We start from the raw sequence: 23653 nt of genomic DNA on the forward strand, positions 1-23653 counted from the left end.
AAGTCAGGCCTGCTCACGTCTCAGTAGGGCTGGTCCCACCTGTCACCTCTAACCAGGGACCAACCCAGACACGAGTCAGACCCCGCCTTGTCAGGAGCACGTCCCACCCCTGTTAGGTCCCACCCCTGGGATGGCCACGCCCCACTCTGCCACGGACAACGCAATCAAGACCACGCTCCGCCTCCCTCCGACCCCGCCCTCGGAGTAGCCACGCCCCCACCAGTCAGGCTCCGCCCGCTGTGGCGTGCGGCCTCCCGGTCCCTAAGGATCCCGCTACCTGGTCGCGCGCCGGCGCTCTGCAGCACTACTTCCCTCGGGAATTCTGGGTGGTCCCCTCCGCTGAGGTGCCATCGGGCCACCGCTGAGGTGCCAGCCGTCGCAGAGCCAGCTACGACACGAGAGCCACCAAACTCGGGGCAATAGCTGCGACAGCGAAAGCGAGGCGGGAACGGGGTCGGGACGCGGGAGCGACGCGCTCGGTCCGGCTCACGGCCAGACAAGAGCAATCGGAGGCCGAGCGGTGGCAGGGGTGGGGTGGGTTGGGGTGGGGGAAGGCGGAGCCTTCTCGGCCCTTGGCGCTGCAACCCTGAAGCACCTGCGGAATTCTGTCTTCTCCCGTAGCTGGGCTGCGGCGGCGACGCGGGTGAGTCAAGCCCACAACCACCGATTGTGCTGGACCCGGATGATCTATCTCCTACGGCCGCCGCCCTCTCCTTTCCCCCCGCATTGAGAAGCCTGTCAGGGACTTTGAGCTGCCTGAGAGTGGCGGATCCGGCAGGGTTGGGGATTGAGGGCGAGCGTGGGGGTGGGGGTGGGGGTGGGGGTGTGGTTCCTAAGGCTAGGACTTTTGAGTCCTTGCACAGAACGAGCAGGTGAAATCATGCAACTGGATGCACAACTCTGTAACTCTTTTTAATAATCGCTTGTGATTTTACAGAAGGTAGGAAAACTGTTTCTAATATCTTGACTGTTTCAGTGTCCTCCAGAAATTAACTGTAATGGAAAGTATAGTCAGTTCTGATATATGTAGAGTTTATCCCCTTTTCAGGCTATTGTTGTTATTATTTGCAGTAGCCAGGGTGGATCCCAGGGCTCCTGGCATAATGAGCAGCCAGCCAGTGCTGTATCACGGAGCTAGTCACCATCTCTCCAAATTACCACTGCCCTAATTGTTTTTCAGTACGAGAAATTGAACCTAAGGCCTTCTGCATGCTAGACAAGTGTTGTACCACTAAGCAATCTAGTCCTTATTTTACTTATTAGTCTGGAGACTGGGTCTTATTAAATTGCAAAGTCTAGCCTTGACCTTCCTTTATAGCCCAGGCAAGTCTTAAACTTTAATCCTCCTTCCTTAGGAGGGGGCGGGGTGGGAAAGGTGTTACAGGTGTATGCCACTGCCATGCTTGCTATAAATCATCATAATCTCACAAGGAAATACATGGTCATTAAGTGGTTAATAAATGCCTATCTCAGGGCAATTTACAAATATTGTATTCAAATGTGGAAATAAAGGAGAGGGCTGTGTCTGCTCCTCTTTGTAACTTAAGTTCTTTCCACCAGGAAGAAGTCCCAGACAGAGACTCTGTTATAGGAGTTTACAAAAAAATACCAGCATGTCATCACCCACGCCATTTAAGATGAGATTCGTTCATTTGGACCTTAAAGGAGCGCCGCCAAAGGTTTCATATCTCTCTGAGGTAAGGACTCCCTTCACCTTGAATGACCTTTCACTCTGTGGAAGCGAGCACTGGTGAGACAGCCTCGAGGCCTTCTGGATCCCGGTGGTGACAGAGCATGGGGTTTTCATCCTCCCAGTTCCCCTCAGAATCAGACAGGACTGCAGGGTGGCACAGAAGACAGAGGGATCTGTGGCCTCTTTGCTGTGCTTGAATTGCATCCACCAAAAAGATAAGTTCAGGTCTTAACACTTCGGTGCCTGTACATATAACCTTACCTGGAAATAGTCCTTGGAGAATTGACCGGGGGGCTGGAGAGATGGCTCAGCGTTTAACTGCACTGACTGCTCTTCCAGAGGTCCTGAGTTCAATTCCCAGCAACCATATGGTGGCTCACAACCATCCGTAATGGGATCTGATGCCCTCTTTTGGTGTGTCTGAAAAGAGCAATGGTGTACTCCTATGCAGAAAATAAATAAATAAATCTTTTAAAAAAAAAAAAGAAAAGAAAAAAGAGAATTGACCAGTTAAGATGAGGTCACTCTGGGTTTCTGTGGATTGATTATGTTTGAGGATCTGTGTTTGGAGGAGAGCACACTGTATGCTCTCCCATGTGTACATGTGAAGATCAGAGGTCAACAACTTTATTTATTTATTTAATTTATTTAGGAGACAGAATCTCTCACTGAACCTGGAACTCACCATTTCAGATAGACAGGGTGGCTCAGAATCTACCTGTCTTTTTTTCTTTTCTTTTTGACCCTGCCAGTGCCAGAGTTACAGGCACACACCACCATCCCTGGCTTTTATATGACTGTTAGGGATCCAAACTCTGGGAAAAGAGGAGATTTTAGACATAAAGTTGAGAAAACACATAAACAAGGACACCCTGAGACAACAGGAGCAAAGTGATACAATCACAAATTAATGAACCAGAAGCTAGAAGAGTCAGGAAGGACTCTCCTGTGAGACCTTGTGAGAAAGCATGCCCTACCAACTCCTCAGCTGGAACTCCTGGCCTCCAGGACAATGAAAGAAATCCTGTTATTTGAAGCCATGTCATTTGTAGTCATTTCTAACAACAGACCTAGAATCCCAATACATTCTTCAACATGAACAAAGTGTACTCATCTGTAATCCCAGTACTTGGGATATAGTGGCAGGCCGTTCAGAAGATCAAGGCTAGCATCAATCCCACAGCAAATTCAAAACCATCCTGAACTACATGAGACCTTGTCTCAAAATGAGAGGTGATAGTGGGATGCTGGAAAGATAGCTCAGTAGTAAAAGTGTTTGCCACCAGGCCTAATGACCTGAGTTCGAGTTCTAGGGACTTGTCTTATGGTGGGCAAGAAGCAGCTCCTGTAGATTGTCCTCTGACCTCCACGTGTGTTTAGGACACACATATATACACACAATTAATTAATTAGTTAATGAAAAAAAAGTAAGATTTAGGTGTCAGGTATCACCATAGATTCTAAAACCGGAATAAGTATAGTCATATCTCAATACCCTAAAGCCCGTGTGGGGAGAGCAACCTTAGCAGGAGGTGATAAAGCAAAGAGAAGGGAAATTGTAGCAATGCTGTGACCAAAGGAAGTAGAAAATACTCCCAAATAGATGTTACCCACGTCCAGAATTGGGAGAAGTTTTCAACTGGCTTGAATTTGACGATGAGTGTATAAAATGAGGCAAAAAAAAGTATGGGGGCTCTGGAGGACCATAATACTCAAAGAAACTAGAGACTTATCATAAGGACAAAATATTGGAGGAAAGTAAAGAGAATGTTCAGATAACCAGGAGGAAAGAGGCAGAAACCAACGGTGGCCTCAGCAGGGACCATACTGGGATGGAGTACCTAATGTTCATAACAACAGCAGAAGAGCCTGGTCAGAGGCCTGTCTCCATCCCAGCCACACGTGCCTGTTCTTTACAATGAGCAGGACTACTAGGTATAAGGTTTAGTAGAGTAGTGAGTGCCTGCCTAACATTTGGAAGCCGTAAGTTCAACCTTTAGTACCTCAGTGAATAATATGTAGGTTATGGTTAAACTCTGCGTGAACATAGAAGGAGACTGCAAAAAAAGATGATAGTGTCTTAATAGCACAGAAACAAGCATGTCACGGGACCATGAAACAGAGTAAAGTGAGATACTCAGATGAGATAAATGATGAAAGCTGGGAAAGAGGTTTAAAATCAGGCAGAAGACACTGAACTGGGAGGATTAGACAAAAGGATGCAAAATTGGTGCCTGCAGAACTCAAGCCTAAAGACAAAAGTTTAATCCCCAGAACCAGCATAGTGGAAGAAGAGACTTTACTCCCACAAGTGTCCTCTGCCTCCATACCCTACACTCTCTCGAGCGAGCGCACACACACACACCCCAAAGCATCTGATTTAAGTCATCTTAAAGAAGCAGAATCATTTCTGATATATAGTGGTCGAGTTGGCAGTATAACAGTAGTATCAATAAGTATGTCAAGGCTAAGTAGTGGAGCCAAGTCTAGGGTCAGTGACCCGAAAGGAGTACTAAATCTTTGGTGCAGGTCCTTAAAATGCAGTACAAATGCCAGGTGGTCATGCATGTTGCTTTAATTCCAGCACTCAGGAGGCAGAAGTAGGTGAAGAGAGCCCTATTTTGACATATACACACATCTCCTTTCCAAAAGGGTCGGGGAGAAGGAAGTAGGGAAGAAAAAAGGAAAGCTATCAGTAATTCTAATGAAATTCTGCCTGCTGTAACTCAGGGCTGTACAACCTTGTACAACCTGTACAATCAGCCTCTCAAATCCTGGGGTTACATCAAATCCTGGAATTACAGGATTTAAGAGGCTGGTACAGGAGAAGGCAAATGGGTTCCACTGGAGTGCAGTGTCAAACCCTGTCTCAAAAGAACAGTACACAGCTGGGAAGCAGAGGCAGGCAAATCTCTGAGTTCCAGGCCAGCCAGGTCTACAGAGTGAGACCCTGCCTCAGAATCAGCACAAGATACTGCTTTAAAAATCTGCTCAACAGCCGGGCAAAGGTGGTTAGTGGAGAAAGGTACCGCCAGCCTGATGATGTGAGTTTGTTCCTGATGCTACGGCACATGGGTTCTTGTGTGTTAGACCCCTCTGGCCTGGCCCAAGTCCTCCCTCCTCAGCTGAGCCACCAGCGTTGTTTATTGCTATCCGATGGCACATGCCACTCCTATGCAAGCATCAAGTTCACATTCTAGATTTAAAGTTTGCAGGAGAGAAATATGAATATCAGACCCCATCCCTCTCCAAAGCCTAGAAAGGAGAAGGCGCACACTTCCTCCGATTCTTGAGGTGTTCAGATTGCCACTTTTCCAACACCCTCTGTCTCTATCCAGGTTTTTCCCTTGTTCCATGCACTTGGTGCAAATGGCCTCCTCATTGAGTACGAAGACATGTTTCCCTATGAGGGCCACCTGAGGCTGCTGAGGGCCAAGCATGCATACAGGTATCAAAGCTAGCAGAGGGTGCCAAGTGGGGGTTTGGGGCGGGGGAGGGCCACCAACAAGGAAGGCATGGGCCTTACTATTGATGGGATAATTGGAAACTAACATTTTACAGTCCTTTTTGCCTTCCTAAGTGCATGTATATATGTATACATTTGTGTGTGTGTGTGTGTGTGTGTGTAAAATTTGGTTATCAAATTAAGACATGTAGCCACGTGTGGTGGCTCACACCTATGATCCCAGCATTTGGGAGGCTTTTAACAACAGGATGATTATTGAAAGTCAAAGGCCACCTTGGGCTGCAGATTGAAATCCTGTCTCAAAAACAGACAAGCCTGGCCTGGCCACGGTGGCTCATGTCTTTAATCCCAGGTGGATCTCTGATTCTGAGGTCAGCCTGGTCCACAGAATCAATTTCCAGGACACCTAGAGCTACACAGAGAAACCCTTTCTCAAAATCCAAACAAACAAACAAACCTAAAACACTTATAAAAATAAAACATGGGGGCTGGTAAGATGGCTCAGTGGGTAAGAGCACCCGACTGCTCTTCCGAAGGTCCAAAGTTCAAATCCCAGCAACCACATGGTGGCTCACAACCATCCGTAACGAGATCTGGCGCCCTCTTCTGGAGTGTCTGAAGACAGCTACAGTGTACTTATATATAATAAATAAATCTTTAAAAAAATAAAATAAAATAAAATAAAATAAAACATGGTTGGAGAGCTGGCTCAGGTGATAAAAGCACTGACTGCTCTTCCAGAGGACCCAGGTTCCATTCCCAGATCCCACAAGGCAGTTCTCTTCTGACCTCACATGTTAAAAATGTGTATACAGACAAATGCAGGCAAAACACCCAAATAATTTTTAAATTTATTATTCCTCATATATTACACCTCATATATTATACCTCATATATTACACCTGCAGTTTCCCTCCCTTCTCTCCTCCTAACCCTACCCCCACCTCCTATCTCCCCTAGATCCACTCCTCTTCCGTTTCCCTTCAGAAAAGAACAGGCCTCTCAGGGATGTCAACCCTCCTGGCATAACAAGTTAGAATAAGACCAGGCACACACCCTTACATCAAGGCTGGACGAGGCAGCCAAGAGGGGAAGAGGTCCCAGAAGTAGGCAGAAGACTTAGAGACAGCCCTGCTCCCACTGTTAGGAGTCACACAGAACACCAAGCTTCACCACCATAACGTGAACGCAGAGGGCATAGCTCAGACCTATGCAGGCTCTGATTGTTGGTCCAGTGTCCCTATCAGCCCTAGATGGTTGATTCTGTGGGCTATGTTCTATGGTATCCTTGACCCTCACCCCACTCCCTGCTCCTGCAACCCTTCCTCCTGCTCTGCTCTGCTCTGACTGAAGCATGCAGAGGCTCGAGAGATTTCTTTGTGTTGTGGAGCACTTCTGCTTTTACAGAAGACCTGGGTTTGGTTCCCAGTACTCACATAGTGGCTCNCAACCACCTGCAACTCCAGGTCCAGGACAGCCAGGGCCCTTGGCTGACCTCCTCAGGTTCCTGCATACACGTGGTACACATACATACACATGGTACACATGCATACATATGGCACACACATACACGTGGTACACATACATACACTTGGTACACACACATATGTAGAACATATTTTTATTTTTTTAATTTTTAATTTTTTTGGCTTTTTCAAGACAGGGTTTCTCTGTATAGCCCTGGCTGTCCTGAAACTTACTCTGTAGACCAGGCTGGCCTTGAACTCAGAAATCCGCCTGCCTCTGCCTCCCAAGTGCTGGGATTAAAGGCGTGTGCTACCACCGCCCAGCAGAACATATTTTTAAATAAAACATGTACATTAAAGGTAATCAGGAAACATTTAAGAGAGAAAGTAAATATCTATTCTGACCCTACAAGGAAGAGTAAGTAGTCATGGGGCAGCTGGGACTGGGTTGCGGTTTGGTTTTTTTGGTTTGGTTTTTTTGGCGTGGGGGTCCTTGTGGGGTGTGTGTGTGTGTGTGTGTGTGTTCACATGTGTGTGGGTGTGCATGTGTATGTATGGGTGCACATGCTTATGAGTACATGTGGAAGCCTGCAGTTGACATCCAAGTCTTTATCACTCTCTACTTTATTTAACTGAATCAGCATCTTTGGTTGAATCCAGACCACAGCATTTAGGCTACTCTGGCAAGCCACCTTCCTCTGGTATCCCCCGTCTGTGCCTTCTGAGCACTGGAAATAGAGCTAGGCCACCAGGCCTGCCCAGCATTTACCTGGGATCTAGGAATCTGAACTCTAGCTCTCTTGCTTATGCAACAGGTATTTCAACCACTGAATAATCTCCCCAGCTCCTCATAGTTTGATTTTAACCTTGGGATGCATAAGCAAGTGGGAAGATACTAACCCTCTCATAGAAATCAAGATTAAGGGGACTGAAGAGGTGACTCAGCGGTTAAGAGCACTGACTGCTCTTGCAGAGGTCCTGAGTTTAATTCCCAGCAATCACATGGTGGCTCACAGCCATCTGTAATGAGATTTGATGCCTTCTTCTGGTGTGTCTAAAGACAGCTACAGTGTACTCATAAAAATAAATAAATCTTTTTTAAAAAAGAGAAATCGAGATTAAAACAACTATGCAGTATCATGTTAGCTGCTGAATCAATGAAGCTGGGGATATAGCTCAGTGATAGAGTGCTTACCTAACATACACAGGCAGGTCAGGGGAGTGTAGATATGGTCCTTGCTGGTTCTTTAGTTAGGCATGGTGGTAACTGCCTATAATACCAGCACATGGATGGCTCAGGCAGGAGCATGATCACCATGCTAAAAGGAGGCTTGGCTCTGGGCATCCCGGCCCTCCATCGCGCCTGCACATGCACCAGGCTGACACAAGCCTCTGTGTACTCTTATTACCTCAGCCCCTCCGAGGTTACAGAGATCCTGCACCTGGCCAGACTCAGTGAGCTGGAAGTTATCCCCTTGGTGCAGACATTCGGACACATGGAGGTGAGTAGGAGGAGTGACAGTTACTGGTATGAATGTGAGGTTCAGAGACTGGGCCTGGGCTCCAGTGCGGGGCAACAGGGCCTGACAGGGGTAGGCAGCAGCTCAATGCTGCCTGAACTCCTGTTCTCTGCAGCGTCAATCTGTAAGCAGCCAGAGAGCACAACTCTTGGTCAAAGCAGCTTCACTGGGAAGGAAGGAAACCTTCCATTTTTTGTTATGTCTTTTTACCAGTATCCAAAATTATTTCTCATATGTAAGACAGACAACCGAGAGGCAAACATGGTATTGATTTAATGGCTTGTAGGATGCAGCTTCATTCACTCCTCCAAAATAAAATGTAAAGGAAAAAAACCAAAGGACCAGCTTCTGTCTCTGTTCTTAGTTTGTGCTAAAGCATGCAGCCTTTGCACATCTCCGTGAAGTGGCTCTCTTCCCCAACACCCTGAACCCTCACGAGGCTGAGTCCCTGGCCTTGGTACAAGCTATGATCGATCAAATTCTGGAGCTACACAGGGATGTCCGGTGGCTCCACATTGGCTGTGACGAGGTGAGTGACAAGGTCTGAGGCTGCTTTTCTGCACAATCGCGTACCACATTATGGCTTCTTTCTTTTCTTTTTATATTTATTTATTTACTTATTTTATGTGTATGGGTATTTTGCCTGCATGTGTGCCTGTGTACAGTTGGTGTGGGATGACAAGTAACACCCTCAGGGGTCAGAAGAGGGGGTCATGATCATGTGGGACTGCAGTTACAGGTGGTTGTGAGCCACCTAGTAAGTGCTGAGAATCAAACCTGCATCCTCTGGAAGAACTTCTAGTGCTCTGAGCCACGGAGCAATCTCTCCAGCCCTGTTTGTTTTCTTTTGATTTGGTTTGGTTTAACTTAATTTAAAAATTTTTGCTCAGAAAATCACCCAAAAAAATAAAATAAAATTTGAGCTACATTGCCATTACATCCCCCAGGCTGGTTTGAACTCTTGGTCCTTCTGTCTCATCCTGCCAAACACTAGAACTATAGGCCTGTGTCACCATGGATTCTTTTAAAAAGGAAATAGTCCACATACTAAAGAACAAAGGCAGAGATTGCCGAGGAGCTGGGCCTATTTAGGGAGATGCCATCTCTGGAGAGGAGCGTTGAGTGGCAGAGGGCAGTCCTGCAGAGCCCAAGTAAGGTATCCTGTATACCTGATGATACTATCATCCAGGGGATAGACCTCTTTACCTCCTTCTCCTACGGAACAGAGCCAGCCCTAGCCATGAGCAAATGCACGCTCTTTCAGACAGTCGTAGCCAAAGGCGTGCAGTTTGAGGTGTTGACAGGAAAAAGTGCTGTTATGCTTGGATCTTGAAGCACTATTTGGGAGAAGTGTTCCTCTGGGGCATCTGGGCTATCATCCCTCTTACCAAGCCCACCCAATGGCTAGCCTCTATTTCTCTGCTTCTCTGGCTTGATTCCAGATATGTGGGCAGGGCTGGGCTAGGCTACGAGACAAAGGCTTCTTCTGCCTGGGTTTGTAGACATTCCACCTTGAGGTTTCCAGTTTTAAAAGTAAATCAGAGTTCGATATGGTGGCTGACCCCTGTAATTGTAGCACTTGGAGGATTGTGGAGAGAAGTGTCACAAACCTGAGACCAGCTGGGCTACTACATAATGAGTTAGTTCTAGGTCATCTTGGGCCCTGGTATCTCAAACTAAGGAAATCTGAAAGTAAGATGTGATTATACATACCTGTATCCCAGCAGACTTTATAGCATAGGGAATTACAATCCTGCCGAGGCTACATGAAATCCTGTCTCAAAGAGGGATGGGGGAGAGAGTGGCTGCTGGAGAGGTGGCTCAGCAGTTATGAGCATTGACTACTCTTCCAGAGGACCTGGGTTCAATTCCCAGCACCTACTCCTCAGTCAGTTAACAAGGTCGTCTGCCTCTTAGTCACCTCAGCAAAGCTGCTTTGAACCCAAAGAAGCCCTAAGTGAATCCAGTCTAAGAAAGGCAGTCTTCCCGTGGAAACCAAGGAAGCTAAGTTTCTTTCTAGTTTCCTCTGTTCTTGCAGCCACCCCAAGATTTAGGACAGGTGTGAACCCTGTAGTCCTAAGGATGGCACCAGATGCAATCCCATCCTGTTTCTTCCTCCTAGGTCTACTACTTGGGTGAGGGGGAAACCTCAAAACAGTGGCTACAGCAGGAACAGAACAGCCATGCGAAATTGTGCCTGAGCCACATGCAGGCAGTAGCCAGCCATGTGCTGACCCAGCACCCTGGCGTAACACCCTTGGTGTGGGATGACATGCTACGGGACATCCCTCAGGAACAGCTAAAAGGTTGGCAGGGCCTGTGTGGATGGGGGTTCTATGTGGCTGCCTAAGACCTCAAGTTCCAGAGGCCTTGGGTCTTAATGTATGCTCTAGTGAAAGTGCTGGGTTCTGTCCTTTAAATCACTGTACAGCCTTGCAGGAGTGTGAGCAGAAATTGGCGTGGCTACTGACAGGCCCAGAGGGGCCATTGGCATGTCCAGTGCTTCTGATAGCTTTAGTCCTATGTGTACTCTGTGGCCAGCCTTGAAGCTGCCACACTGGCCCAAAGCCTGGAGATGAAAGCTGAGAGTACCTTCCACAGCCTGGGAGATTGACACTTAGACGCATTGCCTAGCTCCACTGAACCCTGAGGTCCAGTGCAGAGATCCAGGGCCAGCTGTGCCTATGTTCTGTGAGGCCAGTATATGTTTTATGTTAATGAGTTAGAGATGTACTCCAGGGCCCCGAGGCAGCAAGGCAGGCAGCTTGGAGAAGAGTTTAGGAATCCCTCCTCACAAAAGCAGGCAGCTACAAACATCATTTGTAGCTCTGATGTTTCTGGCCCAAAACACAGAAACACAGCTGCAAGCTGTACTTAAAACCCACCAGACCTGAGGAGATGGTTCATGTTTAACATAACCTTAACATTAAAGGAATGTGCCAGGGAAGAGCATGATGGCACACGGTATAATCTCAGTACTTAGGAGGCTGAGATAGGAGGATTGGAGTTCAGGTCCAGCCTGGGCGACAAACTGAGACCCCTATATCAAAACAAATACGTTGAGAAGCAGGAGTGTGACCTGAGTGGGCCTTACCACACTCACAGCCTTGCTCTGTTGGCAGCATCTGGGGTGCCTCAACTGGTGGAGCCTGTCCTCTGGGACTATGGAGCTGACCTGGATGTCCACGGCAAAGGTCAGTACGGGTTGCTCACAATACATTCCTCATGGTACACGTACCTGCATGACTGTTTCCCAGTCTTCCATAACCCTGTAACCTGAACTATTTAGCCTGGATATGTGGGCACCACATTAGCCTAGCTTTTCCAGCATGGAACAGAAAGGCTATGCAAAGCCCCCTGTCCTGGCATGGAATCCCCTGCTGGCTGCAGATCATCCCAGGTCCTTTCCAGCTCTTCCTGAAGTGTTTATTCGTAATGAATGATAAACCACAAGCATTGTGGGAATGGTTGGTGTCTCCTCTCTGCTAGATGAGGCGTGGCTCTCAGCTGCTCTGGTTAGGCTGTGTAGGCAGGGACTCTCTGTGAGAGATGCTCATCTGCTTGCTTTCTTGCCTAGTTTTACTCGTAGGAAAGTACCGGGAGTGTGGCTTCCAGAGGCTGTGGGCTGCCAGTGCCTTCAAGGGGGCCACAGGAGCTAGTCAGGCTCTGCCCCCTGTTGAGCACCACATCAGAAACCATGAGTTGTGGCTGCAGGTGGCAGGCAGTGGACCAAGGGATGCTCTACAAGGAATCATCCTGACGGGCTGGCAGAGGTAAGCTCTCAGAGGCTGGGGTAGGAAGTGAGGAAGAGTTCCTGTCATCCAACATGGCAGCTCGTCTTCCCAAATCATGTTCTCCATGCCTCTGTGTTTGCCTCATTAACTCCACTGAGAAGACAATTTAGTGGTCGAGCCACAAGCATGCAGCCTCTGGGGTCTGCATGTTCCATGTGTGATACTGTGTGCTACACATATGTCTCATGTGTAGCAGGGCGTGAAGATTAGTCCCAGCTCTTTTAGGATGTCATATGCTTTGAAAAATAGGATGAACCCAGTCTGTGGTTCTGGCCAAGTCCACCAGGAAGAGCTGGAAAGATGTCCCCCTGGGGCCTTCACAGGTTCTAAAATGTGACTGCAGAGCAGGGTGCTCAGCCAACTGAGGCTGGCTAGTTGGTTATAGGAGTTGCTTGTGCTTTCAGTAGGAGTTGCTCATGCTTTCAGTGGTTGGCCTCAGAGATGATTCTAGGTGGCTCATTGAAGACTTACCAAGCATTTGCCATTCCGGTAGAATATATTGAGGTGTGAGTTAAACCAAGACTCTCACAGAGAGTGAAACCCTTTCTATGCATTGGATAGTGACTAGAGACTCACAGAGGGAAAAGAAAACTAATGACCAGTGGTGCTGGCCCATCTGTCAGCCTCCATCTACCTCAGGTGAGGAGCATCTCTCTAGCCCCATGGCTGAAGAAACAGGCCAGGCCAGGTAGAGGCTCTCTGCCCAGACCTGGAGAGATCTGATGCCCACTCTAACCTGGAGCCTTGTGGAAAAGCATGAAATGAATAGATGGGATACAGGCCACAGAAGAGGCCTCTCGGAGGCGGACTGTACAGGAAAAGGCTCTACAGGAGCTCCACATCAAGCATCCACTGTGGAGAGCGCCCAGGTGCTCAGAGCCCATTTCCCCTGTACAGGCTCCTCCCCAGGGCATTATTGCCAACCTAATGCAAAATCCCCATGACTTGAAACCCACTTTGGAAATCCTGATACACCAGTTTGCCCACAGTGGTTCCTAGTCTAGGAACCCCTCAAAACATAAGAGAGGGTACCCCAAATCAGGCATCCTCATCAGGCTGAAGCGGTTATGGGCTGTAGAGCTGAATAGTCTTCTCCTGGACATAGGTACGACCACTTCTCTGTGCTGTGTGAGCTGCTTCCGGTGGGGATCCCATCCCTGGCTGCCTGCCTACAGTCACTTGTACATGGTATGTCCCATCCGACAGTTCTAGCCAGCCCTCATGTTTCTAGTCTGCCCACTTGCTTAAATATCAGCTGGTCCAGGATTGCCTGTACCCAAATCCCCAGCCTGAGCCTCAGGTAGTTGGGGAAGTTAGAAGGACATACCCCACAGATTCAGAGAACGTACGTATATAAGAAGTTCATGCTTAGCTGGCAGTTGTGTGGTGCACACCTTTAATCCCAGCACCTGTCTCAAAAAACTAAAAAAAAAAAAAAAAAAAAAAAAAAGAGAGAGAGAAAGAGAAAAAGAGAGACAGATAGACAGACAGACAGACAGAAAGAAAGACAGAAAGAAAGAAACAAACAAACTAACTCATGCTTTAGGTGCAGATGCAGATTCTTTTGCTGCTTAAGTGTTCTGAAGACTCTCCAGGACTGGGTGCCCCACTGCTGCAGGAGCCTTTATCCCAGTGCTCCTACACCCAGATAACCTGAGGAAACAACTGGTTGCAGAAAGTGGCACTGCTCAGAGTGGTAGCCCATGCAGCCTCACTCAAAGGATGTCCACATGTAAAGAAGGGTCCCCAAAGCAGTTAGCAGCTGTGGCCTGCAGGAGAGATGTGGAAGTGGTCTTACTTTATTTAGCTTTCTTCCCCCTGGAAGAAAAGTGTAAAGTGTCTAGAGTGTGTAGAAAAACAAGGGAACAATAAGCACAGCCAGCCCTCAGCACTGAAGAGGCACTGATGTTAATAGTGTTGGCTTTAGCTCTTCCTGTTTTTGAAGAGTGATTATGCTGGAACCCAGACCCCTCAGTGCAGAGCCAGGAACCCTCTGTCAGTGGCTTCCTGAGACAGCCTTTTGTGCTGACTGGGAGGTGTGTGTGTCCTGTCTCACATCCTGTTTCAGGTGCTCTAGACTACTCCGCCTCTGAGCCTGGACACTTGTGCATGGACTGTGTGGTGAGGCCAGGGGCTCCTGCAGATTGTGCTGCTACAACCATCTAGAACAGATACCTTTCATATGTTCACTGGAAAGCAGCCACCTGGCCTGCCTGGGGCTCCCCAAGATGCTGTGCCTTTTGCCCATAGCACTCAAAGGTGAGGGGTTCTCTCTGAGCACTTCTGCCTGTGGACGGTTTCAGGAGGCTTTGCTGAGGATGTTAGGCTGAGAGCGGAACGCTTCCTTGGGGTTTCAAGCCTGGAGATAGCGGATACTGTAAGGTAATCCCACGATCCCTGACATTCCTGCCCTCCCACGCCCCCTGGGGACCACTGTTCTCAGTGTGACTTTCTGGCAGTGAGGGAGCTGGCTCCTTCCCTGGAAGTGACATCCATGCCCTCGTCACACAAATTAGTCTCCACTTGCGCAGCTCTGTGGACACGCTTCTGGAAAGGAACAGGTAAGTGGCTCCCACATCTCCTGGCACTGTTCTTCACAAAGACTTTTCTAGAAAGACTTCTAAAAATTTCCACCAGATTCTTAAGCCAGCCACCCCCACCCCCCATACCCCCAGTTATCTCCAAACCACCCTGGCTCCACTGACACTGTCTGGATTTGCTCCAGGTATGTCACTGGCTGGTTCAGCCCCTACCATCGCAGGCGGAAGCTTGTTCACCCAGTTATGATCCAGCACATACAGCCGGAGGCACTCAGGTAGCCACCATCATATCTTCCCAGGTGTTCAGCCCCTGGAACACCTTGTCCCCTTTACGGACACACACAGTAGCAATGACCATGGTTATCAGTGTTAAGGCAAGACAGGTCCTGCAGCTGTAGATCTTGGATGAACGGATAGGCTACTGCTTAGTAACATGTCCCCTAATATTAGCAAGAATCTAAGTGGTTCCTGGCCTAAGACAGTATCAACCACATGCCCAGGCTGACCTCATCTTTGGAATCAGGCCACCTGGGGTCCATGCTGGCCCTGTCATTTCCTGGTACAACCTGGTAACATGTCCTGTGGCTGGAGTCCCAGGCTGCCTGCACTGTCCTCTCTTAGTTCAAGACTCTAAGCTAGGTAATAAGAGTACAATTGTACTGAGTGTAACATGCTGCCAATAGTGTGTCCCGTTCATGGTTGTGAGAAAAACTGCCAGGCAGTGGTGTGCTTTTGATTGTTGAAATGTGACCATTTATTTTTGTCCCAATGTTACACAGAGGCATGGAATAGTACCAGCTCCAGGGACTGAGGATATGGGTGTAGCTATGTAACCTTGAGTCTCAGCAGGCACACTCAAGTCAAATGGCTGCTGTCTCCCCCAGCCTTCTAAGCAGGTGGAACAACCTCGTGCAGCAGTTGGAGGCGGCCCTGCAGCCGGCCTTCTACCCGGACACCATAGAGGAGTGGCTGGAGGAGAATGTGCTCCCGAGTCTGCAGCGACTGCAGGATCTGCTGCAGGACCTGGGTGAGGCAGCTGCCCGACAGCCACCACCCACCAGCCCAGGCTGGGACACAGGGCAGAACCCCTGAGAGGCTGGGGCCCTGTATGTCAGCCTAGACACCACCAAGATTTCTGTCTCAGTAGCCCAGCCATGTGGAGCCTGTGCTCTTCCTGCTGAGCTCTGGACACCTGTGCAGACAGGCTCTCCAACTGTATGAACAGTAACTTTGGGCAAAGCAGAAAACAGAAAGGCACATTTGCAAGTTGCATGTAGAGCTTTATTACTTCTAAAATAAAAAGACAAGTAGAAGTGGAAGTCCCACCAGCAGAAACTCTAATCAGCTTTTTACCACCATAGAAAATTGAATGCTGTCACCCAGAAGTGAGTCTATGACAGCACCTAAGACACCTTCCTCTCTTGTCTAAAGTACCTTAAGAGCCTATAGGCAACAAGCCAAAACCCAACAAGCTATACTTCACGTTTCATCTGGGGAGAGAAATCTCTAACTTAACCACTTAAAAAGCTCACTTTGGCATGTTTAAGGGACCATATTCCCCAAGTCAGGACTAGTGGCTGTCACTTCAGAAGACCTGTTCATAGTTCTTGCCTAACTACCATGCTCAGCTTAGGTACAGTGGCCTCAAGGCCTTCGTCTATGTAACTCTTCAATTCCCTAGTTCTGCCTGATGAGGTATGGGTATGAGGCTTCGAGGAGCTGTGTTAGACCAGAGAGCCACAGCTTCTAGGCCTAGAGGCCAGGCTGGGAACTTAGTAAACAATGTACTTTTGAGCAACTTGAGTCCACTCAGAAGGAGACTAGAAGAGCAGAAAAGGACCATTAGTGGTTGGTACCAACTTTTCTTAGAAGAGGCCATGGCCCAGGCTGGCCTTGAACATTCTTCCCGCTGTAGTTCTCAACACTGGGATTTATTGGGCTGTGTCTCCACATGCCTGTTTTCTTCAGGTCTTTTCAAGGCTCGAAAGACTAAGACTGTTTCTGTAAGGGATCCCCCAGGTCTCAAAGGCTGCAGGATGCCAGAAGAGGTGACCTTTCCTCTGCTAGCACCTTCTTCCCAGGCTGGGTTGGGAGAGCCTTCCATTCCTGACAGCTGGGCTCCAACACTGCTGGGCTCTCAGACACAAGGTCTAAGAAGGAGCTGGGTAGTCAGCAGCACTCTGATTCCTCTGAGAGTCCTGTGGCCAGGTGTCCAGCATCCAGAGTTGCCTTCAGGGAAGCCCCTGACCACCGAGAGTGTCCATCTTGAGGGATGGTCAGAGAGAGCAAACATCACTGTGCATAGGAGTGGGTCCGCCCACGTGCATGTGGGTGTCTCGCTCACTAGGAATGGAGTCTTGCTTACAGTAGCCTAGAGTGGCAAGGCATCTCCAAGGCAGGCACTAGGCCTATGCTGAAGAGAGCTTGGCATTTTCTGCTTCAGATTGCCCTCATGTGAGCTCATCCAGACCAGGCTGTGCTGCCCAACCCAGAGCTACAGTGTAACTCTGGAGAAGGCACTCATTTCTGAGACCTTGCCCCCCCTAAGATGTAGCATCCACACCCTGCATCCTGATAGATACAACCTTTCTGGGTTGTGGCAGAGGTCTAGCCCAAGGTTCTGCAAAGTGTAGAAGCATAAACAAGCAAAAGGCAGGTGGCCTGTAGTAGAACTGCCCAAGGAGCCACAGGCAGGTGCCCAAGGTCTGTCTGTACCCTTACAATTGTCAAGTCGGTTGGAGATGCATCAGAAGTGGGTGGCATTTACCTGCAGCCAGTCCACACTGTCAACTCTGGCCACCAGGGCCATCAGGTTCACTGTCGCTGCTCTGTGACCGTTCTGAGGGGCTCTCCAGGCGGTGCAGCTCCAAGAAGCTAGTGATGAGTTTGGCAATGGCTTCCACATCACTAGGCCATCATCAAGAAAGCAGGTCACCTTGCAGTTCCACACCACACCACAAAAGACCCACACTGTCTCACCCCCTATGATACACCTACAAAACCCCCAGGGGTCCCAAATAGGCTCAGTATCTCTGGCCTTGGTCCTATTTTCACCAGACCCCCAACCCTGTTCTGATGCCTCCCCCCATAGAAGCTATGGCAAAGCTGCTCCTAAGCACAGCCCCATACCCTGTCTACAACATCTAACTTCTCTGCTGCCCTGGGAAACACTAAGGGACAGATATCCAGTCTTGCTCCATACCACTCCTACCTGCGTCGGCCCATGACTGCACTCTGAGTGAGAGGGTGGGAGAAGCCTGTTGCAAACCGGAGCACCACCATGTAGCCCTTCCCAAAGTAACGGACCTTTTCCTCCTCCACATTCACATCCTGGATGTCTTTCAACAGAACCACCACTGGGGACAGAAAGGTTTGCTGATGAGCAATCCACCCTATGCTGTGCGCAGGACAGCCCACTGAACAGTGGGAGGAGCATTGATGACAAAAGCATTGGCTCGTCCACATTCAGGACGATGGACCCAGTATAACTTGTGGATAAGGATGCTCAGGAGAACCCTACAGCTGTAGTTCCAGGCAGATGCTGGCTTTCCTGAGCATTCCTACAACAGGGATGGATCCCTAAGCCCAAGCTGCCATCTTCATGATATCTTCTTTGCCTGATTTTACCTAAGGCTAGAAAACCTGTCTGGCTCCAGTGGGGTAGCTCTGCCAGTTAGTTCTGTGCACAGAAAAACCATTGCTTAACTAATGCATGGCTGATACTGCATTCCCAAGAGCCACTGGGAAACCTATCTCATCTCACTGTCACAGTGACATGGGGGATGGCCATGGGGCTTGGAGCCTGTGGGGACTGGCTCTCAGATGTGCCAGGCTTCCAACAAGCTGCCTAAGGGGAAGTTCAACTCACACCCCACAAACCAGCTCTGGTCTTCATCTATGCCACTTTCAGCTATACACTGCCAGCACTCCACATAAGCTAGAGACCTGAACGCCTCGTAGCTTAACTCTTCATGTTAAAAGCCCACTGAGGGGCTTGTGCATGCACACAACACACAGTTTACTTCCATGTTTGAAATGCACAATAGCTGGGCTGGATACATAGGGAAGAGACCTATGAGAACCTGATACCTCACAAAAAGGCTACCTCCCAAACCCAGAGATCCAAGGGTTGCAGGGATCCTCTGACCATCTCACTGCAGGACTAGCAAAGCTGACAACCAGGTACAGGATAATCGAGAAAGGCCAAGTGGTTCCTGAAGACTAGGATGGCTCCCTGCTAGTCTACCTGGCACAGTAACATCTTGTTACCCTTACCCAACTAGGAGCTGCCAAGGAGTTTCCATTCTTCCTGACAGGCTAAGTCCTGAAGTATGCAAAATATCTGCCTGGATCTATCCCTGCAAGCCAGGATATGTCTGGGGACCCTCATTCCTTGAGCAGTTGGACTTGGACCCAAGCCATCCAGGCCTCACCAAGCTGTAGGTCCCCACATCTTACCTTGATCGTGGCCCGCTCTGAGAAGAGTCAGCAGCTTCTTGTAGAGGCTGAATGTTTTTAAGATGACCTTCCCAGTGTTCTTGTTGAAAATGGCCTCCTGCAAACCAATATATGCTAAGCACACAGAACTCCAGGGAGAGGGCCGAGCTTATGCTGAGGTATTAGCCCCACCCACACTGGTACAAATACGCAATTTGCCCAGGTGGAAACCCAAAGTCTCCAGGACTCTTCCAGAGCCACCTTCTGTGCCTGACCTCTTGTACTCCTGTGAGTAAGGGACACATGAGAGAAAGCAGATAGAACGGGTGCTCTTCTCTCTTCCTGAGAGCAAGACCAGGCTGGGGAATCTTGCCCAGCAGGTATGAGGCCCCAGGTTCAACCCTAAGTATTGGGTAAATAAAAGAACAAAAGGACAGGATGGTAATGAGGCCATTAAGCAAAAAGCAGAAGCCCAGGCCAGGCAGCTTCAAGAATTCTGAGAAGTCCAAGACTAAGGGAAGGGGGTGTCCCCAAAAGGTACCACCTGACTTTCCCCAGGCTCAGATTTCTGTCTGCCATTGTTAGGTGTACAGTGATGACCTGGGTGGTCAGAGGAAGCCCCCAACCCTTAAACTTCAAAGCCTGAGAGCTAATCTAACTGAATGAGCAGAATGTTCTCACAGGTCCCTGCCCTGTGGAGCCAGCCCAGCCAAGGGACATACAGACTTGTTGTAACAACCCGGGGGGGGGGGGGGGAGGCTACTGTGTGCCAAGTGGGGTGCTTTATGCCCATCAGAAGGTTGAGGCAATAGGCTTTCTTTTGAGTTTAAGGCAAGCCTGCAACAAAACAAAACACACTACATAGAACCTTAGTGAAAACTGTTGTGAGTAGCTTTTGTAGAAAAGTCCAGAGATGGGGCTGGTGAGATGGCTCAGTGGGTAAGAGCACCCGACTGCTCTTCCAAAGGTCCAGAGTTCAAATCCCAGCAACCACATGGTGGCTAACAACCATCCGTAACGAGATCTGGCGCCCTCTCCTGGAGTGTCTGAAGACAGCTACAGTGTACTTACATATAATAAATAAATAAATCTTTAAAAAAAAAAGAAAAGTCCAGAGATGTTTACAAGCAAAATCAAGGGAAGGGCTGAGTCCAGGTAACTGAATGCCTCTGAGCTGGGGCGGGTGCTTCTGAATGGGAAGGGTCCTACTGTTCCATCTTACCTCCCAGTCTTCCAAGTTCTGTACAGCCACAAATAGGCAGCCTGTGACATAGAAGAGCTTCCAGCCCAGACTATCTGCAAGCAGACAGTATATCAGCTCATTAGCTACAGGAGCCAAGGTGATGTCCATAGGTGGTCCTCCCCAGCCCAACCTTTCTTTTGGCTCAGATTAGAGGCTTAGGGAATGTGCTTCTGTCACCGGAGCTACGTACACCCCAAACTGTGCCTAATTCCACCTAGAGGATGGGTAGATTGATATAGCCTTGCCATGGAGATGGGACACATCCTCCCTGCAAGGTGACAGGCAAATGCTAAAGAGCTTTCCAAGAGGACTTTGTAACACAGGAAGAGATTTAAGATACAAGACATGGCCTGGGATCATCTCCCACACAAGGCAAGGCAGAGGCCACCCCAAAGCCACACACACCAAGACTGCTTTTTGTTCATTTCCAAGTGCAAGGAAGCTGAAGGGGAGAGCATACTTTACCTCCACTGTAATAGGCAGCAGCCAGGCCAGTGGATAATATTCCTGTAGAGAGAGGGAGAGAGTACCTTGTTAACTAGCCAAGAGAAGACCCATTTCTTCACAGTGCTATAGCTGTCTCGTGGTAGCACAGCTTGTTCAGGGACAACAGGTAGAGGCTACCTAGTACAGAGTTGGTGAGCCAGCTAAGAAGTTTGTTTCAAAACAGAGGACAAGGGGACTGGAAAAGAGGGCTTACTGATTAAGAGTATATACTACTTTTGCAGAGGACCCAGTTCAGTACTCAGCACCAGCACCCATGTCAGGCCATCGCAACCTCATGCAACTTCAGCTCCAAGAGAGCTAATGCTCTTCTGGATTCCACAGGCACCTCTATGTACCTGCATAGAACCCCCATATACATACACACATAATTTAAAAATAAAATGAAATAAAAAGCAAGATATCCCATCATGGCATTCACCAGACTTGTCTGCAAACAAATGACAAATGCACACATGACCCTGAGGTAGGTATTGCTTACATTCGATGAGTGATGAAGACTACTTACAGAATTATAACAACACCTGAGCATAACACGCAGAAGAGCATGTGTATATCATAAGGACAGACTGCAGAGATGCTGCTGAAGCCACAGCTAGTGCCTCACCTCAGACTGTACCGCCCAGCCAACACAAGTGCACCTGTCCCTGAGATACAAGAGCCTTCTGACAGGCAGCGATGGAGGAAGAGGCTAAGTGCTCTTATGAAGAGGTCTGAGCCAGGGAAGAGGAAAGATGGGAACCCATGATCACCTGTCACACAGAAGGAAAACTATAGTGACCTCATAAAAAGCAGATAGGCTGGGATGGCATCTCAGTGTTAGAGTGTGCCTAGCATGCAAGGGGGTCGGTCCTGCATGCCATCTGAAAGAAAAGGCACCCTGAGGGTTAATGAAACATGCTTTATCAAGGCCTTGTATTGAGAACCTCTAATAGAACACAAAGAAGCTGTTTATGTCGCTTTTTAGATTTGGGGGGGGCGGGGATTGGGAAGCCTTACCGACCAGCAGGGACCAAGACCGGATGCCTGGAGCCCTCTTCAGATGGAGGCGGGTGCTGGTGCGTGTCTCCACCTGCATATACATTCTTGGAACCTGGGCTCCACTGCACAGCCGACCAGGCTTGGAAAAACACAACTGAAGCCTGCAACCAGTGCACATAGGCAGCACCTCATTAGTCCAGTCAGGAGGCCAGGGGAAGGTCCACAGCAGACCCCGAACACCTTTCTCTAATGAGCCCACCTCAACTCACAATTATGTATGGGCATCAGGGCCACACAGCTCACAAATTTGGTGTTGGTCTGAACTCACTTCCAAGCCCCAGTCTTGTGAACCCTTTTCTTGACTGAACCCTCATCTTTAAGTTGTTCCATTAGTAAGCCCCCTCCCTTTCCCCCGCCCCGACACACACACACAACTCAGGCTTCCGGCACCTTACCCGAATCTTCCAGAAACAACTCTTCCCACCAAGAACGGGAAGTGAAAGTACCATCGTGTATGAGTCTCTACAGTCATAAGCTGTCAGATCCCTGTTATTGACGCCAGACTACCTAACAATGGCCCAAATGCACCGAATTAATGGGACACTGCGGCAGGACGTCTGGAGATTAACACCCAAGGCCCCAGTTCTGAGTGGCTCCTTGAATTCCCAGGGGCAATCAAGCTTCATACCCTACATCCTCAAGAATCCTAGTTAGGCACATAACTTGCCTCCCTCTGGCTTCAGTTACCAACAAGCTCCACTAGCGGCCCGTTCCGCTGGCTCCTCCTCCGGTGCACACGCCCGGCTTGCTCAATTTGCCTTGCGCCCGGTCCAGATCCGTAAGCGATGACCCGCACAGGGCACGGCGGGTCGGAACCGGAAAAGTTGCAGGACACGCACCTATGCGGACAACGAGGGTCGTTTAGGAGAATGAGTGGGAGAGAACAGCCCCTCGAACTTCCGGACTTCTGTTCCGCGGACTTCCGGGATAAGAGCTGGGTGGGAACCTCCCAGGGGTGGAGACTGAGTGATTACGCAGTCCGGGGTTGTGCCTTTGTGCTTCACACTCCTGGGAACCCGGACAGGTAGGGCACCTGAATTTAACCCCTTGGCCAACCAAGGAAGATGTCATTCAAGGAGGTTTCCTACTTAAGCAGCATATGGGCGTGGTTTAGAAGCCCGAGGAGTGTGTGGATCTGGATTGGGTTTTTTTTGTTTGTTTGGGGGGGTATTTGGGGGGTTTTCCAGACAAGGTTTCTCTGTGTAGCTCTGGCTGGCCTGGAATTCAGAGGGATCTGCATGCTTCTGCCTCCCGAATGCTGGGATTAAAGGCGTGTGCCACCGCCTCCTGGCTAGATCTGTAATTTTCAGGAAATGATGAGAGGTCATATTCACCAGATCCTGAGGTATAGCAAACATGGACTGACTACCCGAGGTCAATCTAACAAAAGATGCACAATAAACCGGGCGCTTTAATCCCAGCACTCGGGAGGTAGAGGCAGGCAGATTTCTGAGTTCGAGGCCAGCCTGGTCTACAGAGTGAGTTCCAGGACAGCCAGGGCTACACAGAAAAACCCTGTCTGGAAAAATCAAAAAAAAAAAGAAAAAAAGAAAAAAGAAAAGAAAAAGATGCACAATAAATGAAAGTGGGGACATGGCCACTCCTAGGTATTGTTGACGAGGTTCTTATTGTAAATGTGAGGGAAAGCGCAGTCAGGAGCATATGGAAGCGTCTGGTTGAACATGTCCAGCAGAATAGAGCCATGAGAGGAAAGAGAGGGGCAGAGTAAGAGATGAAGAGAAGAGAGAGGGAGACCAAAGACCAAGAGGGCAGACAGCACGTAGTCACGATGACAGATGTCAGCACGTAGTCACGATGTCTGGGTTTTATAGGCAAAGAGAAGTTGGAAGGAAGAGAAGAAGGGAAGGGGAGGGGAGGGAAGGGAAGGGAAGGGAAGGGAAGGGAAGGCAAGGCAGGGGCAGGGGCTTGAGCAGGGGCAGGGCTAGAGA

General features: G+C 49.0%; 3 protein-coding genes across 7 annotated transcripts in view; 1 reads left to right on the forward strand and 2 right to left on the reverse strand.

The window, feature by feature from the left end:
* Ogfod3 (2-oxoglutarate and iron dependent oxygenase domain containing 3) overlaps positions 1-368 on the reverse strand; it is a 29796-nt gene extending 29428 nt beyond the window's left edge. The window contains exon 1 of the mRNA XM_021175985.2: positions 278-368. Within this exon, the coding sequence (XP_021031644.1) occupies positions 278-351 (74 nt within the window). The 5' untranslated portion in view covers positions 352-368. The remainder of the gene's footprint in view (positions 1-277) is intronic.
* On the forward strand, positions 222-15807 carry Hexd (hexosaminidase D). Its single transcript, XM_021176441.1, has 13 exons — positions 222-643; positions 1561-1697; positions 5032-5141; positions 8040-8127; positions 8510-8674; positions 10268-10451; positions 11268-11339; positions 11723-11918; positions 13045-13127; positions 14243-14321; positions 14399-14500; positions 14665-14754; positions 15364-15807. Exons 2-13 carry the CDS (start codon positions 1614-1616, stop codon positions 15569-15571), a joined length of 1461 nt encoding a protein of 486 aa, XP_021032100.1. The 5' UTR covers positions 222-643; positions 1561-1613; the 3' UTR covers positions 15572-15807.
* LOC110304827 (cytochrome b-245 chaperone 1) lies at positions 15739-22640 on the reverse strand. Of its 5 annotated transcripts, XM_029483709.1 has the most exons (8): positions 22392-22625; positions 22100-22211; positions 21663-21805; positions 20625-20666; positions 20139-20212; positions 18938-19034; positions 17691-17835; positions 15739-17386 (listed from the first exon to the last, which is right to left on the reverse strand). In XM_029483709.1, the coding sequence occupies exons 2-8, from the start codon at positions 22174-22176 to the stop codon at positions 17266-17268; spliced, it is 699 nt and encodes a 232-aa protein (XP_029339569.1). In that variant the 5' UTR covers positions 22177-22211; positions 22392-22625; the 3' UTR covers positions 15739-17265. The 5 variants fall into 5 exon arrangements, with proteins under 5 accessions (XP_029339569.1, XP_021032103.1, XP_029339571.1 ...); XM_021176444.1 differs by lacking the exon at positions 22100-22211 and having other exon boundaries at positions 22392-22640; XM_029483711.1 differs by lacking the exon at positions 22100-22211 and having other exon boundaries at positions 22372-22640.
* Positions 22641-23653: the final 1013 nt, after the last annotated feature.

This window comes from Mus caroli, chromosome 11 (genome assembly GCF_900094665.2).
Source record: "Mus caroli chromosome 11, CAROLI_EIJ_v1.1, whole genome shotgun sequence".
Taxonomy (NCBI): domain Eukaryota; kingdom Metazoa; phylum Chordata; class Mammalia; order Rodentia; family Muridae; genus Mus; species Mus caroli.